Raw genomic sequence first — 19,728 nt, forward strand, 5'->3', positions numbered from 1 at the left:
GCTCCGTATCTTGACTACATCCATTGGTCGCTGGCCACCATGATGGCCAGCGATGTTACCGTGTGGAGCAAGGTCAATTACAATGTTGCGTGATTTGCAGATTTTACACAAGAACAAATAAAGACCTGTTATGGCAGTCGAGAGAACCTAACACAGTGAAGGAAAAACGTCATCGTGAAACCCGGGACATACCACTCCCACGGATACCTCTTTCCTGTTAGAGCAGGTGATGACTGTACGGACTTGTACGGACCTGCTTTACCGATCACTGGCATGTCTTCGGAGCGATGCAATCGAATTGGTCAAATCTCTTGAAGATGAAGGATATCATCACTGAAGCAGGGTCGTTACTGATGAGTTGGGAGAAACGTTCTCGAGCTAATCTCATTCGTGATTCGCCTCACGGGCAACGTGCGCTAAAATGGTGAAGAAAACAAAAACTGGCTATTCCGGACCAGTTTGCTCAAGACTTCGACACTATGAAACATAAGTTCGAAGCGCATCCCCTTCCTCTCTACCATGATAACCACCTCGTACAACTACAACACGCCAATGAGATTCTGAATGGCACTATGGTTGAGGTACAATTCGGGATCCAGCATTGGCATATTAAAGAGGTCGATATATTCCAGGCGACGCCGGAAAAGGTAACGATTCTCAAGCTCGGTCCAATCCACATGCGTCCCAGGACAGCCGGAATCAAAGAGATTAATGCGTTCAGAGGCATAAGAAAGCTTGGCGTACCGTCCTGTATCTGTAGTGACCAAAATAAAATGGGAAAAAAACGACTCGGTCCGCACGGTCACAAGTCGGCAACGCCGACCCCTAGTAGTAAAAGGCCAGCTTACTAATAGTAAGGACATATGCGGTGCCATTTCCAAAAAAAAGAATACTAGATGGACTCGCACTTGGTGAATTGTTTTAGTTCAAACCTCACAATCATTAATATATATTCCTTTTCAGCAAATAACATTTTCTTCCAGCACGTCCAAATCAACCCTGGGCCTTGGATATGACATCAGAAGCAGACCTCAAAGCCTTTATCGGCCGCCATCGTGAACTGCTCTCAAAGGAACGCGACGCAGAGATCGAGCGAAGCGCTTTGCTGCTCACAAACTGCGGCCCAAAACTTCTGGAGCAAAAAGGGCTCGCGTTGGGGAGTCTTGGTGTGGTTGGAATCAACATAGGCCTAGGCGGGAAAACGTGTGGCGTCGTTCATTTTCTCCTACCTTTCCGTTTCCTGATTGCAGTCTTACGAAAAAGCGCAGATTAGTCGAACTGGAGCGTCCTACGGCGTTTCACACTTCGCAATCATTTCCTCCTCATAACTTCAGGTATGTCATTGATCCCATACGTGTAGATCTTGTAGTTTAGGTCTCAGAAAGACCCGGAGACCTCGCTCGCATCGAAGAGAACGTATCCTCGAATGCTGCTGTCAAAAAATCTGCAAAAAGTAAGAAGGCTGCATCTGCTGGCGCTGAAAGCTCCCATGCTGCAGAAGGTGTGGTATACAAAGTATGACCTTGTGCAGTTCAGTTGGGCAGTCGCTGACTTGCACACTCCAAAATAGGTGTCAGATACCCGCATCGTCATTGCAGTGGACCCTTCATATTCCAGATCAGACGATCTTGACCTTCCTGAGCGTTGTCGAGTGCTCAAGTTGGCCAATAGCGTCACTTATGACAGGTAATTGCGTCCTTTTTTTCATGTGAGTATTCTAAATTGCACCGTATTCAAGAATGGATAAAGCACTTGGCCAATTGGAAAAAATCAGCATTCCTTCATCGAGACAGGCAACTAAACTATATAACTCTCCTCTCCTGATTGCTAACAGCAGCTCAAACAGTCCAGCGACAAAGATGACTATGAGCTGACGCCTCTCATCCAAGTTTTACTTGGAATATCACCACCCTCTAAAAGATTCCTATTGCAGAGCTTAAGTTCTTCGACGAATCCCTGAATCCGAGTCAGCAAGAGGCTGTCAAATTCGCTCTTGAATCCCGGGAAGTCGCTTGTATCCATGGTCCACCTGGTAAAGCTACCGGACCTCCCACTAATATAATCACTTGATGATGATAATAGGGACAGGGAAAACACATACCTTAATTGAAATCATACGGCAACTCACCTCACCTTCGGAGCATAGCGTCAATGAGAAACAGAAACGCATCCTTGTGTGTGGCGCTTCCAACCTATCTGTCGATAATATCCTAGAGCGTCTTCTTGCCATACCACCCCCTGAGAAGGGCAAGAGAACATCCTTGACAGCTACTCGCATAGGCCATCCCGCGCGCGTAATGGCTAATCAGGGCGTCTTAGAAGCAACGCTAGAAGTGAAAGCCAACAAGAGCGATCAAGTGACTCTACTTCAGTATTTGATAAGGTTGCTGGTGCTGAGACTTTGAGTTAGGCCACACTTGCAAAGGACGTCAAATCTGAGATTGAATCAACGCTTGATGTGCTTGCTGGAAAGGGGAAAGGCTCCAAGAAACCAAGAGGTTCGGAACGGAAGAAGATGTGGGAAGAGGTAAAGGCTCTCAGGAAGGAGTGAGCACAGACCCCTTGCTCAGACTCGGCGTGCGTACTCACTACTAGTTCAGATACAGGCAGCGCGAAGGCGGAGTTGTTAAGACTGTCCTTGGAGAGTCTCAGGTATGGCCTGTAATACTATCATGGGCTACGAGGACGGTTATTGATTAACTGCAGGTCGTCCTTGCTACATGTCATTCAGCTGGTAGCAGGCAGCTCCGTGATCACAAGTTTGATGTAGTCATTATTGACGAGGCAACACAAGCGCTCGAAGCAGTAAGTTAATTCTGTTCCAGACGGCAGTCATTAATATACCTGCAGGTGTGCTGGATCCCGATATTCAAGGCGAGAAAGCTCATACTGGCCGGCGACCCGATGCAATTGCCACCTACAATTCTCTCTATCGACAAACATAAGAAGACAACATCTGGGACTACGACACTAAAGAAGAGTGCAAGTATTGTGAATGATCAAAATAAGTCGCAAGAGTCGACAGCATCAAAATCTCAGCTGCCAGAAGAAGACGAAGGCACGAGTTCCAGTGATGCAGATTCCGAAGCGGAATCGGTCAAAGGAGACAAAATCATGGCACAAGACGCCACAATCGAAGTGTCCGAAGGAGGATCGCAGTCGAATCCAAAGCCTGTCAAAAAAACTCAAAAGGAGGCGAAGGGACGGACTGGCTTGCAGCCACCCCGTACATTAGAAACAACGCTCTTTGACCGGCTTGAAAGGATGTATGGTCCAGATATAAAACGCTTGCTCAATGTTCAATACCGGTAAGATACAAGTCATACTCAAGTTGCACTTAAGCAGCTTATAGCGCACATCTCTAGCATGCACTCGCAGATTTGCCAGTTTCCTTCCAAAACACTCTACGCGTCAAAGCTCGTGTCCCATCAATCTGTAAGATCTCATCTCCTCAAGGACCTACCCAGTGCTAGTGTCTTTACCTCCTCTGAAGACGAGGACACCATCAAAGAAATACTGGGAACACCAGTCGTGTTTTATGACACTGCGGGTTGCGAATACTTTGAGCGAATAGACGGAGATAGCGACGAAGGCAGCCGCTGCAACGAGAACGAAGCAGCCGTGGTGTCAAAATGGGTCGAAAGGCTGGTGGGAGCTGGATTGCTGCCATCACAAATTGCTCTGATCACTCCGTATGGGACCATTCTTCTGAGCTGAGACATGCAAGTCGGACTTATTATTGTGAATCAGGTACCAAGCACAGGTTACTCTTCTCACTTCCTTGCTTAGACCAGTGTATGGTCTTGAGCTTGAGATCGGGACCGTCGATGGAATGCAGGGGCGAGAGAAGGACGCTGTCATTATTAGCTTAGTGCGCAGTAACGACAAGGTGCGATTTATCCTCTCTACTGCACTTTCCATTGAACGTTTCCAGCGCGAAGTTGGGTTTCTGAAAGAGAAGAGACGTATGAATGGTGTGTAAAATTATTTCCATGGGGATATCATCCTCATTAAGTCATCCGACAGTCGCCATGACCCGAGCCAAGAGGCACTTGGTAAACATGCAAATGTTTATCCTCATGGTATTGACTAATCAGGACTCGCAGTGTATTGTGGGCGATTCGTCGACTGTGAAGCATGGCAGCCCGTACTTGAAGAAATGGCTTACTTGGCTCGAGGCAAATGCGGATGTGAGGTTTGCGGAATTTGATTCCATTTGATCGTGGGTCTGGCCCCTGATTAGCTGCGGTGCGAACATGATCATGTAAGACTGATAAGGAATCAGTGTATGAGATTCTGCTATTGATATGAGTGTACATGGGCTGTATATGTACGTCTTTGAATAATTGACTAGGCCAGAATGAGTATGAGGAACATATGGTGAAGGCGAAATGAAGCGGTCAAGGCGAGGGGATCGCGGAGTCTGAGCACAAGGTAATATCGTAAAAGGGAATGAAAAAGGAAAAGGATGTATCCGCGTGTCTCGGATGAAGCTCTAACGGAGGCACGTGGACTTCGAGCATCTTCGTTTTGAAGTCGTGCCAGTCGATCGGTGCGTAAAGCATATACAATCCTTACAATCACAATCTATCCCTGTGATTGCAGTTGTTGGGCGGTACAATGCAAATATACATTGAATCGCCTTGCAGAACGAATGAGTCTGTCGCATTATAGGACTCCCAAGAGGGTTCCATTTCTCAAGATCTCACCAACGAAAGCATTATTACATGTAAGCCTGTACAAGACTAATGCAAGAAATGCGAAGCAAACTACAACGTGGCGTACAGTACAACAGTCAGAAAATGAAGGCAATGTCAAAATGAGGGAGATGATGGATGAATAACTTAATAGATACTTGTGAGAGTACGCCAGGCGGAGACCAGCCAGCCACTCAGTACTCCTCGACATCGGTAAAGGAAGCGTAATCAGATAATGTTCGCACATCTTCATACTCCAACACAACTTCCCGCATCGCAAAGCGCATGATCGGCGTCAGAGGCACTAGTTTGGGGCCAATCACTTCTTCCTCCTCGTTTTCCTCATCAATCTGCCCGAGCTCCCGCGTGGATATATTGACTGGATTCATCGCCATCATATCGCCATCTTCTGAGGACGCACCAAGTGTGCTGCCGCTCCCGACATTGATAGGGCTGGGAATTATACCCACCGGTGGGCTAACGGTGATGGACGCTATTGGTTCCAGGCGGGCTGGTAGTTCTCCTTCGTGCGTCACTGGGTCTGTCCAATGTAGATTCAGCACCCGTCCCTTAACCATCCCATCCACCGCGCGCACACCAAGCTCCCGACAAAGCAAAAAATACGGCAGGTGGTTCGTCCCCACCTGACTCAGTTTGCTCATCACCTTGAGCAGTTGCATCGCGCTGAAATCGGCAGAATATTCATCGCTAACGCTGCCGGGGTCGCGGAAGGAGTTTCGAACAGGAGGGTATGTCTTGAAACCAGCAGGTCCGAGGTTGGCATGCAGGGCATCAGGCCCTGAGGAGCGTGGGCGGGCGGCAGGTGTGCTGGGCGTTGTAGGGTCTTGGCCACCGCTGGTCATTGTGGTGGCTTGTGAGGAGTGGATGATGTGAAGGTTGAGGACTGCATGTGCCTGAAGGAAGTGGGAGCTTTGCTTGACTGTGATACGAAGTTCATGCCTGCCAGCGTGATATAGTGATGTGTACTTACTTTCAAAGTTTCCACCTGCATTGACTGTGAAATATCCGTCAGCATTCCGCTTGAAGAGACAAGACAATAACAATAACATACTATAATCATTGACATAATCATGCCAGTGCGCTAACTTGCCACCAAATGCATCATACAATGAGTCAAACGACAAGCTTGCGCGTAAGTTTTCTGGAACGCGAGGCAGCATCTTCTCGACAAAAAATGCACGTGTCTCTGCCTTCGTGCAATCTCCGATGGTGATAATCTACATTCATAATGATGATCAACTCCTGAAAACCACGTAAGGTGTCAAGACGTACTTTACAGTGTTGCATTACGTTCAACTGCCGCAGCCATGCTTGATAGAAAGGATCGCTGGTGGCGTGAATTACATGACATAACCTGTCTTGCTTCGTGAGCACCAGCATTGAATCTAGGAGGCATTTCATCGCGTCAGATGACTGAATCAGCGCGGGGCTGCAACGGTAACTTATCAGTGCCTAATATATACCTTCAGGTAGGTGTACCTACAGTTTATGTGCTTCGTCGAAGAACACTACTGGGATCCTCTTGATGGCCTTCCCATGCTCCTTTTCGCGAGCATTGGAGTTGGCCACCATCGAGGTTAGTTCATGGGTCTGCTGTCCATCGCATGGCTTCTTGCCTTTACGTTTGAATAACCACCGAGATTTATGCGAGGGCGAACTTGAAGGTGATGCGCTGTTAAGTTTTGTCTTGTCTGAGGACACATCAGAGTCCTTCTTACGCTTTCCATTTTCTGGTGGCTGTTCGGACGGTTCAAACTCGCTGTACTTGAGAAGCGAACTCTGAATCAAAGAAGTCAGTGAAATACGCATTAGCAGGGGAAAATACACACCTGGAAGAGCTCCATAAGTCTCGCAATATCGCTCGTCCTGACTTGTGAACCAGAGCTTCCAACAGGAGAATCGTTAAGCCTTCGTTCGACGTTCAACCTGTCGTGCTGTGATAATATCAGGAATATTATTCTTCAACGCGATTGTTCATCGAACCTTGAATTCCAGGCCCTCCTTCCGGAATTCCTCAAATCCAGGCGTCGCCTTCGATATTTCATCAAAGTACCGCTCCATTTGCCGCGACATACTCATGTACAGACTCGTCATATCCGCAAAGCCAGGTATGCGTAAATCGAAGTGAAGAACATGATATATGTTTCGCGAAAGAACTTCTCGCAGGAGTGCAGTCTACGATCTTTTGATAAATGTGCGATCGCACTGATAAGCAGAGGAACCGACCTTCCCAACCGAACTTGCACCGAACAAGACTGTAAACGAAGGCTCACCCTCTAGGATACGTTCAATCACACGGATCTCGGTTTCCCGCGGAAGAAAGCACGGGAGGCGAGTGAACGCGTGTTTTGTACGCAACGGAGACCGCTCGTGCGAATCGCGTGTCTCGTTGATTTCGTTACGGGCTTCCTCAAGAAGGCGCTTTGACTCGCTCAGGGAGCGAAGCGTCTCCGACGGCTGTGAATAATCATAAGTCAGTCGGATTGCGCAGTGGTCGGAGACGCACATTCAGAAGAACACCAAATACTTCGCTCATACCAAACAAATTCCTCCGTCCAAGGTCAGCGCTGTATGCAGCAGAGCTCCTGCGATGGGGTAAGTTTGAGCGGAAGAGCCAGTGCATGGCGTTGGAGGAATATTGGGGGCGTGGGCGAGGAACGGGAGAAGCAGGGCTGCCCTTGGTGGTTCTGGTGCGCATAGCAGTCAAGGGGTGTGGGGACGCTGACCTTATAAGGAAGAGAAGTAGTAATAGTTGGTGTGATTAGAGAAGTGAATGAATGGCCAAAGGGCAGTGGCAGGGTAGTTATGAGTGTACTTGCAGTCAGGAAAGAAGCACAAAGGGACCATACATCTTACGCATGTTTGTGCTTGCGTGAAAGACAGGAGACTGCCCAGCTTGCGCAGCACTAAGTCCACGCATCTACATCGTTTGCATGAGCGCGGTTGATCCACGTTGTTCGCGCGAGGCAGCACATCCCAAAAATGGGTCCAGTGATATGGAAGTGTGATGGCGGGAACACTGGAGCCTAGACGCCACATGCGTCTAACTGATTTTTCAAAGCTTCAGATATGATACTGTTCTTTAAGCAAAGAACCTTGGGGCTCGTCATTACTTCGAATCCGATTGAGTCATGAGGTGAATATAGGAAAATTAACACAACAATTTGCAAGTGGGCCGGACTGATTGACATGGCACAAGGATAAAGACGAGGACAAAGAGCAATGCAATTCCAAGCCATAGTCAACGTTGTGTAGCACTATCAAAAGCGGCATTGACTGTCTACCACGCAAGCGCTGCTTACTAAGGCCCAAGGTACTATATGGTATTGCAAAGTTCACACTCAAATTCAGTGGGGATAGGTGCAACGCCAATATTAATATGCATATCATTGATTAAATCTAGTCATACATACCTGATATGAGCTCAGCACTGTCCATGTCTGATCGGAGCTTATGCATATGATTCACTGATACCTGTCAATACAAGGCTTGACATGCACTCTGTGGAAATGCAGTCTGCCAAGCTACTGTCTCACTGCATGAGAGGTGAACAAGCCCTACGAAACCATCGGAAAAGTGAATAGTGGCAGTGACCGTGTGCGAATGCTCAGCGCGTTGAGCGATGAGCGCTTGAGCGACGATCACGGACATGCTTCAAATTACATGCAAGCGAGTGGCCCATCAAAGCAGGTGCAAAGGGGAATCTATCGTCGGTAGGGTAACGCTCCTCCGAGTCGTGTTAGTGTACTTGCGCACACGACCAGCTGTCCGACAGCACTTGCCATCTGCAGCGGTCACCGATCAGAATCAAACATAATAGACGTCCTCGTTTTGCGCATGAGAAAGGTCTTCAGCAGCGACATCGAATCATATAGGATTTGGCAACAAATGCCATACACTTGGCCCTAACAACGTATTAATGGGACAAAGCAGGATAAAGAATTAGATTACCTCGCAACAGCGATTTTTAGGGCGGCGGCCTCTTCTCAAAAACTTTCTCAAACAGTTGACAGTCTGATGGAACGTCATTATTATTCCCATAAAATTGTTAGGTTGAGGTGCTGCACTCAAAGGAGCTCCCAAAACTCGCCCGAATTCTTCTAAGAGACGATAACAGGTGTCTCACTAGAAAATCACATGCCAGGATGATCAAACGAAGATGCTTTCTATGTAGGGAAAATATCATTCATGCTTACGGGTCACTGGCTACTGCCGTCCGATGAACCCAATACCTCAACCTCATCATCAGACTCAACAAGGCGTCCACGTCTCGGACGTGAGGGGCGGATAGCAAAAACGCCATCGAGCTCATCCTCGTCTTCGTCAGAGGAAACTACGATGGGTGCCGTTCGCCCCGGTCGACTGGCAAGTGATGGCTCGTCTTCCTCGGAGAGAAGATCAACATCTACCAGCGAACGGCGGTCTTCATTATCGCTGTCATCGCTAAGCTCATATATGTGTGGCAGCTGTCGTATAGGGCCTGGAGGAATTCCGGTGTCGTGCTCGTCATCGATGAAATCGCTTTCATAAACAGCTTCTTCATCTCCGTCGTCTTCGTCGTCTTCCTCATCTTCCTCTTCATCTTGCTCATCAAAGCCAACGCGCCAACGGAACACTGGCAAACCTGGGTACCAATCGGCAATTGCCAAACCATCATCTTCGTCATCTCCCTCGCCTTCTTCGAGACCTATCCAGCCTGGGTCATCTTCAGGGTCAAACTCTTCCACTCCCGGGCCAAAGTCCAAACCGAGTTCATCGTCCGACCAATCCTCCCCTCCTTCGTGGCCAGGATACCGCCTACTGCATGACGTACACACACCATCCCAAATCTCATGCATGCAGTCCAGACATCGGTATATCCCTCCATCCTCCATATCAAGCATACCGACGTCTTCTCCGCGACGGGGTTCGGCATCTGCGTCATCTGCAAGTAACCAGGGAAGGAAACCATGGACCGACTTCCGGAAGATGCCATCCCAAGGATCTGCATCCCCAGGCCGGTCAACGTTAGCTTGCGCCTCGGGATGAGGAAGCACATTGGCAAGACCGCTCTTCCCAATGAGGTGTGCTAGGTTCTTGATAGTCCATATTTCTGCGGGACGATCTCGCACGACTGCTCGGCAATGTGGGCATGTCTTTTTCCGTACAATGGCAGGTACGGCAGGTCTATTATCAGCAGGCGGAGCGTTAAACCATTGAACAAGGCAATCGTAGCAAGCCACATGACCGCACGGAGCGAGTGCATAAGGCTTGTACATCACATCGAGGCAAATCTGACATGTCAGAGCTTGGCAAATGTTGTTGAGAACACCTTGATGCGCAGCCAGAAGCTGATACGATAAAACATTTGAATTAAATATTAGCTGCTATGACGAAGTGCGCACCTCGCCCTTCTCTGCTAATTCCTTTGTCAGTTGCGAAATCCTGCCTTCAGGGACAACATCTGAGGAGTTTTGCGAGTTGACATTTGGGGACTGTTTCGTATCACTAAAATTAGCGGTTTCTGATGAATCGTTTCCTTTCTGTACGGTATCATGACGAGGGAATTGAAACAAATAATTCATTAGACATACCAGGGTAGCTGATTGTAACTTCCCTTCGAAATTCTTTTCGGCAGCGTTCTCGTGACCAAGAGGGTTTGATGGAACTCCGACTTCGACTTCGACCCTGCTGTTGCTTCCTGGTAGCTGCGTGGAGGTAAATCGAATGATTTCATTGCGAGCTGACACTGGCAACCGCTGAGGCTGTGACGAACTGTCCTGCATATGGTGACGATCTAGTTTTGCAACTACTGGCTCTTTCTTTCTCCTCTTCTTACGTTTCTTTGTGTCCCGTCTTGTGCTCGTTTCTGGTGACTGATCGACCCTGAGTCTCTTGGAGTTTGAAGGTGCTGACTGGGCAGCCTCCACGTCTGACGTGGATCGCTTGACACCCTGGGTTAAACCACTGTGTTCCGGCATAGTTAAACGCGTCAAGGGGAACTCTGTGTCTAGAACACGACAGTCCGGAAAAGACAAGATACCTGATACTCGGCGCTCACACGAAAGGATGATGCTTAGCTAAGTCTTGGTGAAGGAAATGTTGCAACTTACACGTGATCATGGGAAAAAACTCAGTCGCGATGTCGTCTGGTTAACTTGCAATAGGCTACACAGGCCTGGGGCTGCTACAAGGAGCGGATCTCATCGAATCCGCTGTGAACGGACGGCATCCCGCAGTGCTTGCAATGTCGTTCTAAATCTATGTTGTGAAGTCCTCGTGTCGACGTCAAACGTCAGTACTTTGCAAGTTCGCATGTCAAAAACACCCAGTTTTACTGAAGGGCCCGCATGTGTTCTCCTGACGTACCAGGTCTTTTCCCACCAAGGACCAGCCATGTGCACAAGGTACTTGGACACGTCGGAAGCTCGAACCTCCCGGGCCAGCGGCTACAACTCCGGCTGTAACTCCGCTTCTATGTAGAAGTTAACGTTGTCTTGAGACTATGCATATGGCCTCTATGTCCGATCAAAGTGCCTATCAATTGAGAGCGTACACCTATTATAAGGTTCAACCGAAGCTAAACGTTTGGACCGTTATTGCCATCGTAGACGGTACTGGTATCTCAGCACCGCTTTATCAGCGCAAATCCAGTATGTTTTGCGAGTCTGACATATAGACAGTCAATCATCTCATGTCCTTCAAGTTTGTGCTTTTTAAAAACTTAAATCAGGGACCTTAAACTTGACGTGTCCGCAGTATTACGTGTTCCTGACCCATATATTCTAGAGTCTAAATTTAGTTTTATATTTCAATTTCCCCAAAAAACAGGAATTGGTATCAAACGCGTATTTAAATGGTAGTTACCTTCCTCAACTATTGAAATTTCTATCTCCGACTCTCCGAGGGAGAGAGCTCGAGGGCTTGCTTCAGTCACAATTGCGGTTGATTCCCGCGAGATTTCTCGGGACCGTAAGAACTGGAATGGTTATACGAACAAGTTTCAGATCTCAATAACGTTATCGGCGCGATCCGTGCCGCTAAGACTAAATAAGATTACACTTGTTTTGGGCGTCTGATTAAGGCTAGGGTTATTAATATTACGAAATTCTCGACATTCCGAAGCAACGCCTCCTCCTCCATTTTCGCACTGACATGCCCTCGTTTGTAAGAGTCGAGGAGGACCAAAAGTTGGCTGCCATATCAAGCCATCCTCAGTATCCATTCGCACTGTTCGCTGGCTTAGACAAAGCTAGTCCGAATAACAGGCAGCGTCCACGCGCTGCCCCGACGCCTGCGCAGAGGCGTGCCCGTGACGACTCTGCTGTCGCTGTCAGATCAACGACATTGTCTATAGAACGCTTACACCGACGGCATGAGTCACATGCTGTCCTTTCTGGGCAGATCTCAGATTTACTGTCAATACCGGATCCTCATCAACATCTTCCGAAGAAATGGACCGGTAGCCTTATTCGCCAACATGAGGGTACCGATTTTATAGCTCAAAATTCCGTTCAAACGTCATGCCTGCAACCCCTTACGGATAGCAAAGAAGACGCGTGGGGCACCTACAGGCACACCTTGCAGTTCTCGTTGGCAGGTTTGTCAGGTTCAGGGGACAATAAAGCACACAAACGTCACGGATCTCTTGTATCTCGCCAACGCTTCTTGCGTAGCAGTAATCGTCTTGTTTCACCATCATCACTCGTCGATATGCAAGACTCGTTGCCTCCCCCTGCCGCGTCTTCTTCTGATACTCATATACCCATCCACAATGACCGTTCGGACCATGAAAAATGTACCCCGCTGCCGCTTGAAACAGACTCATCGTATTCCCCACCTACACGTCGCTCACTAGCATTTTGGCTCATTCTTTACTTTTGCTTCAACCTTGGACTTACCTTATACAACAAAGGTGTCCTCATCCACTTTCCTTTCCCATACACCCTCACTGCGCTGCACGCTTTCTGCGGGACCATCGGAGGGCTCATATTGCTGAAAAATGGTACATTCGTACCTGCTAAGCTCACCGACGCAGAAAACTTTGCGCTCGTGGCATTTAGTGTATTATACACTATTAACATCGCCGTCAGCAACGTATCTCTGAATCTGGTCACTGTTCCGGTGAGTGATGGCATACCTTGCACAAGCTAGCAGCTGATAATGAGTGCCACAGTTTCATCAAGTAGTCCGTGCGGCTACGCCAATTTTTATAATTCTTCTCTCGATCTTCTTATTTGGCACCCGGAGTAGTAATCACAAGATGATATCTCTGGTCCCCGTCATAGCTGGCGTTGGTTTTGCGTGAGTCATTTCTCGCCTCAGAGCTTCATCTACTTATTTCTACCTAGGACATACGGAGATTATTCGTACACAACGAACGGACTCGTTTTGACCGTACTTGGGACAGTACTTGCTGCCATTAAGACTATCTACACTTCTGTCCTACAGTCGGCCCCATCGTCGACCTCTCCGCAGCCACGCGTGAATTTTGTCGTTCCCCCGCGGTTAAAATTGCATCCGCTAGACCTATTGACCCGGATGGCGCCGCTTGCATTCATTCAGTGTGTTTTCCTCGCATACCTGACGGGGGAATTATCCCGCGTGCATACGTGGAGTTTAGACGAGATGACACCCGTCAAAGCGTCGCTCCTTGGGATCAATGGCCTGATTGCATTTGGTCTCAATATTGTGAGTTTCACGGCGAATAGGGCAGCAGGCCCTCTGAGTATGACTGTCGCTGGTAAGTGACCATTGTTGTACATACACCGGCACATCTGCTGACGAGCTTACAGCCAACGTCAAACAAGTCCTCTCTGTATTTTGTGCGGTCATTCTATTCAAGCTTACAATAACGCCGGCAAACGCGCTTGGCATCCTTCTCACGATCGCCGGTGGAATGTGGTACGCAGCCGTTGAATATCAAGAAAAGAGAGGTAGATGGAGGAAGTAGATCATGACTGAGGTGATTTTTGTGCTAGAGGTGTTCATTCTTAGTGACTGCATTTTACCGTAGCCCCTTCGCTCTTCGAAATCATTAGCCATGCACATTGCATGCGCACATCCCTCTTTTGGCACTCATACCATATCTGTAATATAGATACACATCACCTCTGGTGCACAGCAGCGCACATGCCAATTAAACGGGCCACGCTAGTTCAGCTGACTTCGTCTTTTGCTGGACGTGTGGTTATGTCCGCACTCATCGAACGTCACCGTTCGACATAATCTTTACTAATGTTGACATAACCGTTGAGCTGTTCACACAACTCGACTTCCTGCGTCGGCGTTAACAGAAGGGACAAGGCTAGAAAAACACCGCACCTGCACCAGAACCTCATATCCGTGATTCATTACCCAATGCCGCATAAAATCGTCATTTTTAATACACAGCTGCAATTATATTGCGATGGAAACTATACAGCTTCGTAAGTCTTATATGTTGGTCTTCTGCACCATTCCTTTTGCAATCCTTCCAGAATTCAAACTCGCTCCGCTGGAGCTAATGCAAACATTCTCTAAAGAACATATCTGACGTCACACAACGTCACAACTGGAGTTGCCGCTCCATTGCCGCTAGCGTTTCGACATCGAGAAGCATATACAACTGCTGTGCCCATCAATAGCACTAGAAGCACTTGCAAATTTATCGTGTAACTTTCACAAAGTCGATTACTTAGCAGATTGCTGTAATTCTAGCACGTGAGGCTTCCGGCGGGTACCCATCAGGTAATAATGAAAATTTGAATCCGATTATCTTATCTTATCTTGATAGATGTCAACTAATAATGTGAAGAGCCATCAGAGGATTATTTTTGGCATGTTGTCTTGTAATAATAGTATTTGATGGTAGCGGCGGCCGTGTCGCCGATCCCTGACACCGCTGGAACTTTTTGTTTACCGCGCTATCCAACCAGTGTCTTCTGTGTATCATATCTCAATACCGTCCCGCCAACCATCAGAGTGGTCTAGGCCTGATCGCTAAGGGAAGCTCCTATTATTTTTGGCGTGTTGTCCAGACAGGTAACAGTCCTGCATTTAATGGTAGCAAAAACGATAACCTGCATTCTCCAAATGACAACGAGAGTGAGACAGACATGTCATGCAGTACGATCTTGACAGCGAACTCGTCAAATGAAATACAACTCATTAGTATATAATAGATTGCCACAGGGGAACAAGAAAATAATTTCACGCGCATACAAAAATACAGTGTACCTGGACATTTTTATCTGACAGAACCTTCGTGGAGTCGGGGTTGTACTTGAGCAATCGTAGCGACTTAGATGGACGAAAAGAATGCATCAGATCACCTCATTTAAGTATATGATTCTATGAAAACTGATCAAATGCTATCAATGCCCCATGAGCGTGCCATACTTAAGGTGCTGCAGGACGTGCTTCTAATGGCTGGTTTTGTGGCGCAAGTTCCAAATGTGCGAGCGCCGTATCTGTCGGAAATGGCCGATACCATGAGGCATACGGATCTTCAAATCGATGCACTATACTCATACGATCCATTACGACAGGAAGCTTGTGTGCGGTCATGTCCACTGCGGATATGTATCCTTGGTTCGAATGTAGTCAGTGGGGTGCTTCGGTTTATGGTGATAACAAGACAATAAGCTTGAAAGAGCATAGTGCAGTACATATCGATATATTGAAGTTTTAAAACCGGACCAACGTGAGTGCTATTTAGTATTCTAACTTGAATCAGCTGCCTGTACATTTCCTAATGGCCATTAATATTAGTGCTAAAATCAGTCGCCGATGCCGCCGTATCATAGATTATGATACTCACACTGACATATGTTGGAATGGCCACGAAAGCGTCATGAGTACCCCTTATTGTTCTTGCGTCTGTATTCTGATTGCACGGCATAACATTGTTCACTTTCGAAATAGACTCGGCGTTGAATGAAGTCCATCTAAGGTCAGTGAAACACTCGCACGGTGCGAGGACAAGCAATGTGGTGTTGATAACAGGTTGGCAGCTGCGGACAATATTGTCAACCACGGTGAACGTTGACCGATGACAGATGGTGTTTGTACCTTTATCGTGACTGAAACAGAAAATGTCACGCCCTGAATGTACGGATATAATAATGACCTCTTACCCTCTCTTATCAACTCAGGAGTCAATGATACTGGAGGAATTCAAAACTATATCTCCAGCGAGTCTGACGTTCCCAGGGTCCAGTACCGAATATCTGGTACGATACCCCATTCCAGCGTTGAATCGTGCAATTACCGCTCAGTGTGATTTCCCGACGGTATCAAAGGGACAACATACAGTCCATATGTCGCCTTAGATACGGCAAGGCTGCGGAGAAAGTAACGCTTCTCCCGTCGACTCCGAGAAGCACTCAAATCATCTGCACGAGCATGCGTTGCATGCTCATAGAGAGCTTCCGTTGTAGGGAGAAGCCATATTCGGCGGAGGTTAACGAGAGACGGGAGTCGCGGTACCTGTAAGATAGAAACAAGCCTTTAATAAAACTGTGACGCACCTGTGGTCATCGGCGGCCCATAGTGGCACATAAGCCGGTGGTCAAGCCATCGAAATATACAATTGAAATGAATGAAATTCTATATCAAAGGGTCGCTGTGCCTAAAGTTTGGGTTGTCTAAGTCCGCCAAGAGTCTGGTTTTGGATGATAGCCAGCAAAGCATACAAGGTTTCAATACGCTACAGGGAAGATATCAGCTATGATAGTAGCGATGGCGAACACTGCTTACTGGTACATCTACCCCCATATCCTTGGCCATTCTGACCACCTCCCCAAGAATCACCTCCACCTCGATAGGCAGCCCATTCTGGGCATCAAGGAGCATACTCGGGAGGGCTGTATGGGCAGGATTTCTGTGTAGCTCTGCAGTACGTGATATAGTATTATCAATGAGGGAAGAAGGCAGACCCTCTTCGTTATCCGGGTAGCCCAATGCACGCCCTAAGAAACAGGTAAGACATGTGGAGAGATCATACAGTTCGAAATTACCAAGGGTAATCATCTCTTGTAAAATCGCATGTAGAACAGGAATGATATCAGGTGCTGTCTGAGGTGCAACGTAAGGACTATACGATTGGCCCTCTTTAGGTGGAGGTCGGAACATTGCTGTAGGAGGGGACCCGGTGAGGGTCGAGAAGGAAGAGAATGCAATATTCCAAAACGTCTTGGCGAATTTCTTGCGCTGGATCTCTGTTGCAATGGTCACTTCTGAACCTCCTGTTTTGAACATGGTTCCAAGGTCTGTCAAAATAGCATCTTCTTCAGGAGAATTAGTAGTTGTCAGGTGGTCTCCATGTCTGTACATTCCAATGGTAATATGATCCTGTGTCCGCACGAAATCTATGTCAGAAATCCGGAAGGGCTACTCGACGTATGAACGATCTTTGCTCACGAAGTCGGTGTGTTCGACCACATTCTTCTCCACCAAATTCGTTCCAATCCATACAACAGTGCTGATGATTTTTGGTTCACCTTGATCAAGGGCCTTGACACTGTGATACAAGTCTCGCTCCACTCCGAGTCCGTTTTGGAGTAAGACATAAGTAGGCTGAGGGTGCCTTTCACTATACGGACTAGAAAGCAGTGGTTCTAGGACCCGAGATGTCTTTATCACCTCTGGAATCGCCTTGGTTGTCAGGATCACATAGGAATACGGCCTATCAGCAGCCTCTACCACCGACGATACCACTATAATCCCAAGATGCACAGTGATGGTCACCGCAGGGAATATATTGGTCTTGCTTACGACGGTAAGGTTTCCAGCTCTCGTGAGTGCCATACTTTTTGCTCCTGATGTTTATGCCCTTGGCTAGAGTCGGATTAGCTCTGAAGTCAAATCTCGATGAGACGATGTAGTGATTCACCATTGACAATGTCATAGTTACTTCGGGCAACAGTAGTGACTCGCGCAAGCTTACTGCTTTGAAGGATGTAGGCGTCTGGTACGAGTGAGATGAGCCTGAGTGTCAGTACTGTTATTGTATACGAAATATCCAACTCAATGGTTGGGAGGAATAAGGATTAAGCTTCAAGTTGCTCGTTACTTACAGATTGTTCCAACTGCTCCCAGGCCAACAAGCAGGACGTCTTTTGTACTCATCTCACAAGAATGACGGATCCCACTACGATCTGCAGTTCCAGGATTCTCCGAGCCATGATGGGTCGTGACGCGTGACGGCTTGCTCACATGATGCTCACACACGGCCAGACCAGACTGTCTCTTCCCAGTTCTTCTACTATGATCCGACAAAGTCTTTGGTCCCCTTGAGAAACCAGATAAATTACAATTATGGTCCAACTATGTGAGTTGTTAGTACTAGGTTGTTGTCACTTAATACTTATTACTGTTTATTGTCTGCTTTGGGGTAAGGTCCAATATACTATATAGACAATACACACAATATACTACGGCAGTCCGTTTAATATCGTAAATGACAAGAGTATAATCAAAAGCCGTTTATTATTGCTACACTTCACGGTAGAATGACTGCATACTCCCAGTCTTCCGAGTAGCAAATGGTGATATGGGAGTCATAGGGTAGGTACAGGTATCCTCGGTGATATCGATCTGGACTGGTGCAAAGGTCACTGTAGGACTTGACGATTTGTCGAAATGTGTGCCTATGTTAGTCAGGCCAAGGCCAAGACGGGTGATAATAAGAAGAGGCGTCGTGGTCTAGGACAATGTGAGACGAGAAAAAGATAAGCATAAGGAGCCTACAGCAATTTGAACAGTAACATTGAACGCCATGAAACCAGATGGGCTGCCAGTCATATCCAGAACGAACATTATAAAAGTGCAGCTGGCTATAAGTGCACCAGATTCGATGACGGTAAACATGGCATCCTTGTAGGCATTGCGGCCAGTCAAATCAGATACTTCTCGTCCCGCAAGCCAAAGACGATACGCGATTCCGAATGTGACACAGCTGTTGAGAAAAAGACCCAGCGACCAACTGGCTTTGCCAAAAGCTTGGACATTATGTGAGAAGAGGTGCTCGTTAGGCTGGGCTATCAAAAATACGGCTATAATAGCACAAGCTATGCAGAGAAGATAGATAATCTTAACACTTGGTCTAAGAGCGAAGCAAAATTAGTGAGCTTACTGATATGTGCAACTTCCAAAATCAACTAGCAATAGAAACACTCATAAGATAGATGTGACAGATAGGATGGAAAGATATCTTACCGAGGGAATGACAAACTTCCAATTGTGGTTCCAAACAACGTAAAGCCTCCAGATCTGTGATTATGCGTGTTACTTCAATAACCCCACAAGCCGAATTTTACTCACTAGCAGCAGATCTTGAGCGAGTACCTGAAAGAAGGAACGATGAAGAGCGATTAAGGCCAGAAAGATGATACGCACATTGGAGACAAACAATGCCAAGTTCGTCAACATAAATGTTGTTGGCGCGACGAAGTACGAGCTGCTTCCATTAGAGATGGATGTTATGGAAGGGGTTGTGAGCCCCTGCAAGGATAGAAGAAGGGAGATGATGTTGTGTGCCGTTGAGACTAAAATGTGGAAAATACACGATGCAAAAAGGACCCTGGTCAAGAACTAAGCACCGGTGAGTGATTGGCGGCTGTCTCGAATCACGAACCTATGCGACTTTCTGTCCCGATTCGCCAAGATATATATACATGCACCAAAAAGCACGCAGCTATCAATGGAAATGAACATAAAACCTTCCCCGAATATTTGAACCTACTTGATTCCTACGAGTGAGAATTTAGAATCCAATGTCAACGCTCGTTACACAGAGGAATGCATACCGTAAACCATACTTTCAAACCATACCGAGGTTATAAACATGCGGTCGGGGGAAGCCATTTTTGTCTGTCATAGTCAGAAGGAATGCCCAATGAACGGAACTCAGCGTCTTATAACTTGTCGGTGTGCCTTGGCAGCCTTGTTGTGTCTTGAACCAACCTCCCACTGTTCTCCCACTGTTTCAGGGATATCAACACACTACCGTCAATTGACAAAACAATGGGAAAGTTAATATGCATGGACC

The 19,728-nt window shown here is 47.3% G+C and overlaps 8 protein-coding genes across 8 annotated transcripts; 2 read left to right on the forward strand and 6 right to left on the reverse strand.

Annotated features, from left to right (window-relative positions):
- Positions 1 to 252: 252 nt before the first annotated feature.
- On the reverse strand, positions 253 to 796 carry BJ212DRAFT_1345268 (uncharacterized protein). The gene has a single exon (XM_041335294.1). The coding sequence runs from the start codon at positions 725 to 727 to the stop codon at positions 515 to 517; it is 213 nt and encodes a 70-aa protein (XP_041194970.1). The 5' UTR covers positions 728 to 796; the 3' UTR covers positions 253 to 514.
- Positions 797 to 910: 114 nt separating this feature from the next.
- Positions 911 to 4,422, forward strand: BJ212DRAFT_1345278 (AAA domain-containing protein). Its single transcript, XM_041335295.1, has 14 exons — positions 911 to 1,203; positions 1,269 to 1,334; positions 1,386 to 1,515; positions 1,571 to 1,686; positions 1,739 to 1,793; positions 1,847 to 1,888; positions 1,921 to 2,032; positions 2,083 to 2,357; positions 2,411 to 2,547; positions 2,739 to 2,805; positions 2,851 to 3,308; positions 3,441 to 3,692; positions 3,751 to 3,974; positions 4,027 to 4,422. Exons 1-14 carry the CDS (start codon positions 1,013 to 1,015, stop codon positions 4,218 to 4,220), a joined length of 2,319 nt encoding a protein of 772 aa, XP_041194971.1. The 5' UTR covers positions 911 to 1,012; the 3' UTR covers positions 4,221 to 4,422.
- A 246-nt stretch (positions 4,423 to 4,668) lies between these two features.
- BJ212DRAFT_1345285 (uncharacterized protein) lies at positions 4,669 to 7,329 on the reverse strand. The gene is made up of 8 exons (XM_041335296.1): positions 7,225 to 7,329; positions 6,945 to 7,175; positions 6,702 to 6,893; positions 6,548 to 6,652; positions 6,202 to 6,497; positions 5,991 to 6,147; positions 5,770 to 5,935; positions 4,669 to 5,712 (listed from the first exon to the last, which is right to left on the reverse strand). The coding sequence occupies exons 1-8, from the start codon at positions 7,252 to 7,254 to the stop codon at positions 4,892 to 4,894; spliced, it is 1,998 nt and encodes a 665-aa protein (XP_041194972.1). The 5' UTR covers positions 7,255 to 7,329; the 3' UTR covers positions 4,669 to 4,891.
- Positions 7,330 to 7,742: 413 nt separating this feature from the next.
- BJ212DRAFT_84936 (uncharacterized protein) lies at positions 7,743 to 8,237 on the reverse strand. The gene has a single exon (XM_041344199.1). It carries the CDS (start codon positions 8,106 to 8,108, stop codon positions 7,848 to 7,850), a length of 261 nt encoding a protein of 86 aa, XP_041194973.1. The 5' UTR covers positions 8,109 to 8,237; the 3' UTR covers positions 7,743 to 7,847.
- A 680-nt stretch (positions 8,238 to 8,917) lies between these two features.
- BJ212DRAFT_1298519 (uncharacterized protein) lies at positions 8,918 to 10,678 on the reverse strand (the record flags this gene model as incomplete). The annotated part of the gene is made up of 3 exons (XM_041332705.1): positions 8,918 to 10,048; positions 10,103 to 10,240; positions 10,292 to 10,678. 3 exons carry the CDS (start codon positions 10,676 to 10,678, stop codon positions 8,918 to 8,920), a joined length of 1,656 nt encoding a protein of 551 aa, XP_041194974.1.
- Positions 10,679 to 12,410: 1,732 nt separating this feature from the next.
- On the forward strand, positions 12,411 to 13,650 carry BJ212DRAFT_1267999 (TPT-domain-containing protein; the record flags this gene model as incomplete). The annotated part of the gene is made up of 4 exons (XM_041330694.1): positions 12,411 to 12,821; positions 12,874 to 13,001; positions 13,049 to 13,440; positions 13,493 to 13,650. The coding sequence occupies 4 exons, from the start codon at positions 12,411 to 12,413 to the stop codon at positions 13,648 to 13,650; spliced, it is 1,089 nt and encodes a 362-aa protein (XP_041194975.1).
- Positions 13,651 to 16,308: 2,658 nt separating this feature from the next.
- BJ212DRAFT_1268198 (ketopantoate reductase PanE/ApbA-domain-containing protein) lies at positions 16,309 to 17,807 on the reverse strand (the record flags this gene model as incomplete). Its single annotated transcript, XM_041330717.1, has 7 exons — positions 16,309 to 16,386; positions 16,437 to 16,648; positions 16,697 to 17,030; positions 17,100 to 17,395; positions 17,454 to 17,516; positions 17,572 to 17,646; positions 17,756 to 17,807. 7 exons carry the CDS (start codon positions 17,805 to 17,807, stop codon positions 16,309 to 16,311), a joined length of 1,110 nt encoding a protein of 369 aa, XP_041194976.1.
- A 576-nt stretch (positions 17,808 to 18,383) lies between these two features.
- Positions 18,384 to 19,544, reverse strand: BJ212DRAFT_1446326 (uncharacterized protein; the record flags this gene model as incomplete). The annotated part of the gene is made up of 7 exons (XM_041338227.1): positions 18,384 to 18,748; positions 18,814 to 18,838; positions 18,897 to 18,950; positions 19,002 to 19,025; positions 19,077 to 19,260; positions 19,315 to 19,374; positions 19,471 to 19,544. 7 exons carry the CDS (start codon positions 19,542 to 19,544, stop codon positions 18,384 to 18,386), a joined length of 786 nt encoding a protein of 261 aa, XP_041194977.1.
- Between the last annotated feature and the right edge of the window lie 184 nt (positions 19,545 to 19,728).

This window comes from Suillus subaureus, assembly GCF_016647635.1.
Source record: "Suillus subaureus strain MN1 chromosome Unknown BJ212scaffold_10, whole genome shotgun sequence".
In the NCBI taxonomy this organism is placed as follows: domain Eukaryota; kingdom Fungi; phylum Basidiomycota; class Agaricomycetes; order Boletales; family Suillaceae; genus Suillus; species Suillus subaureus.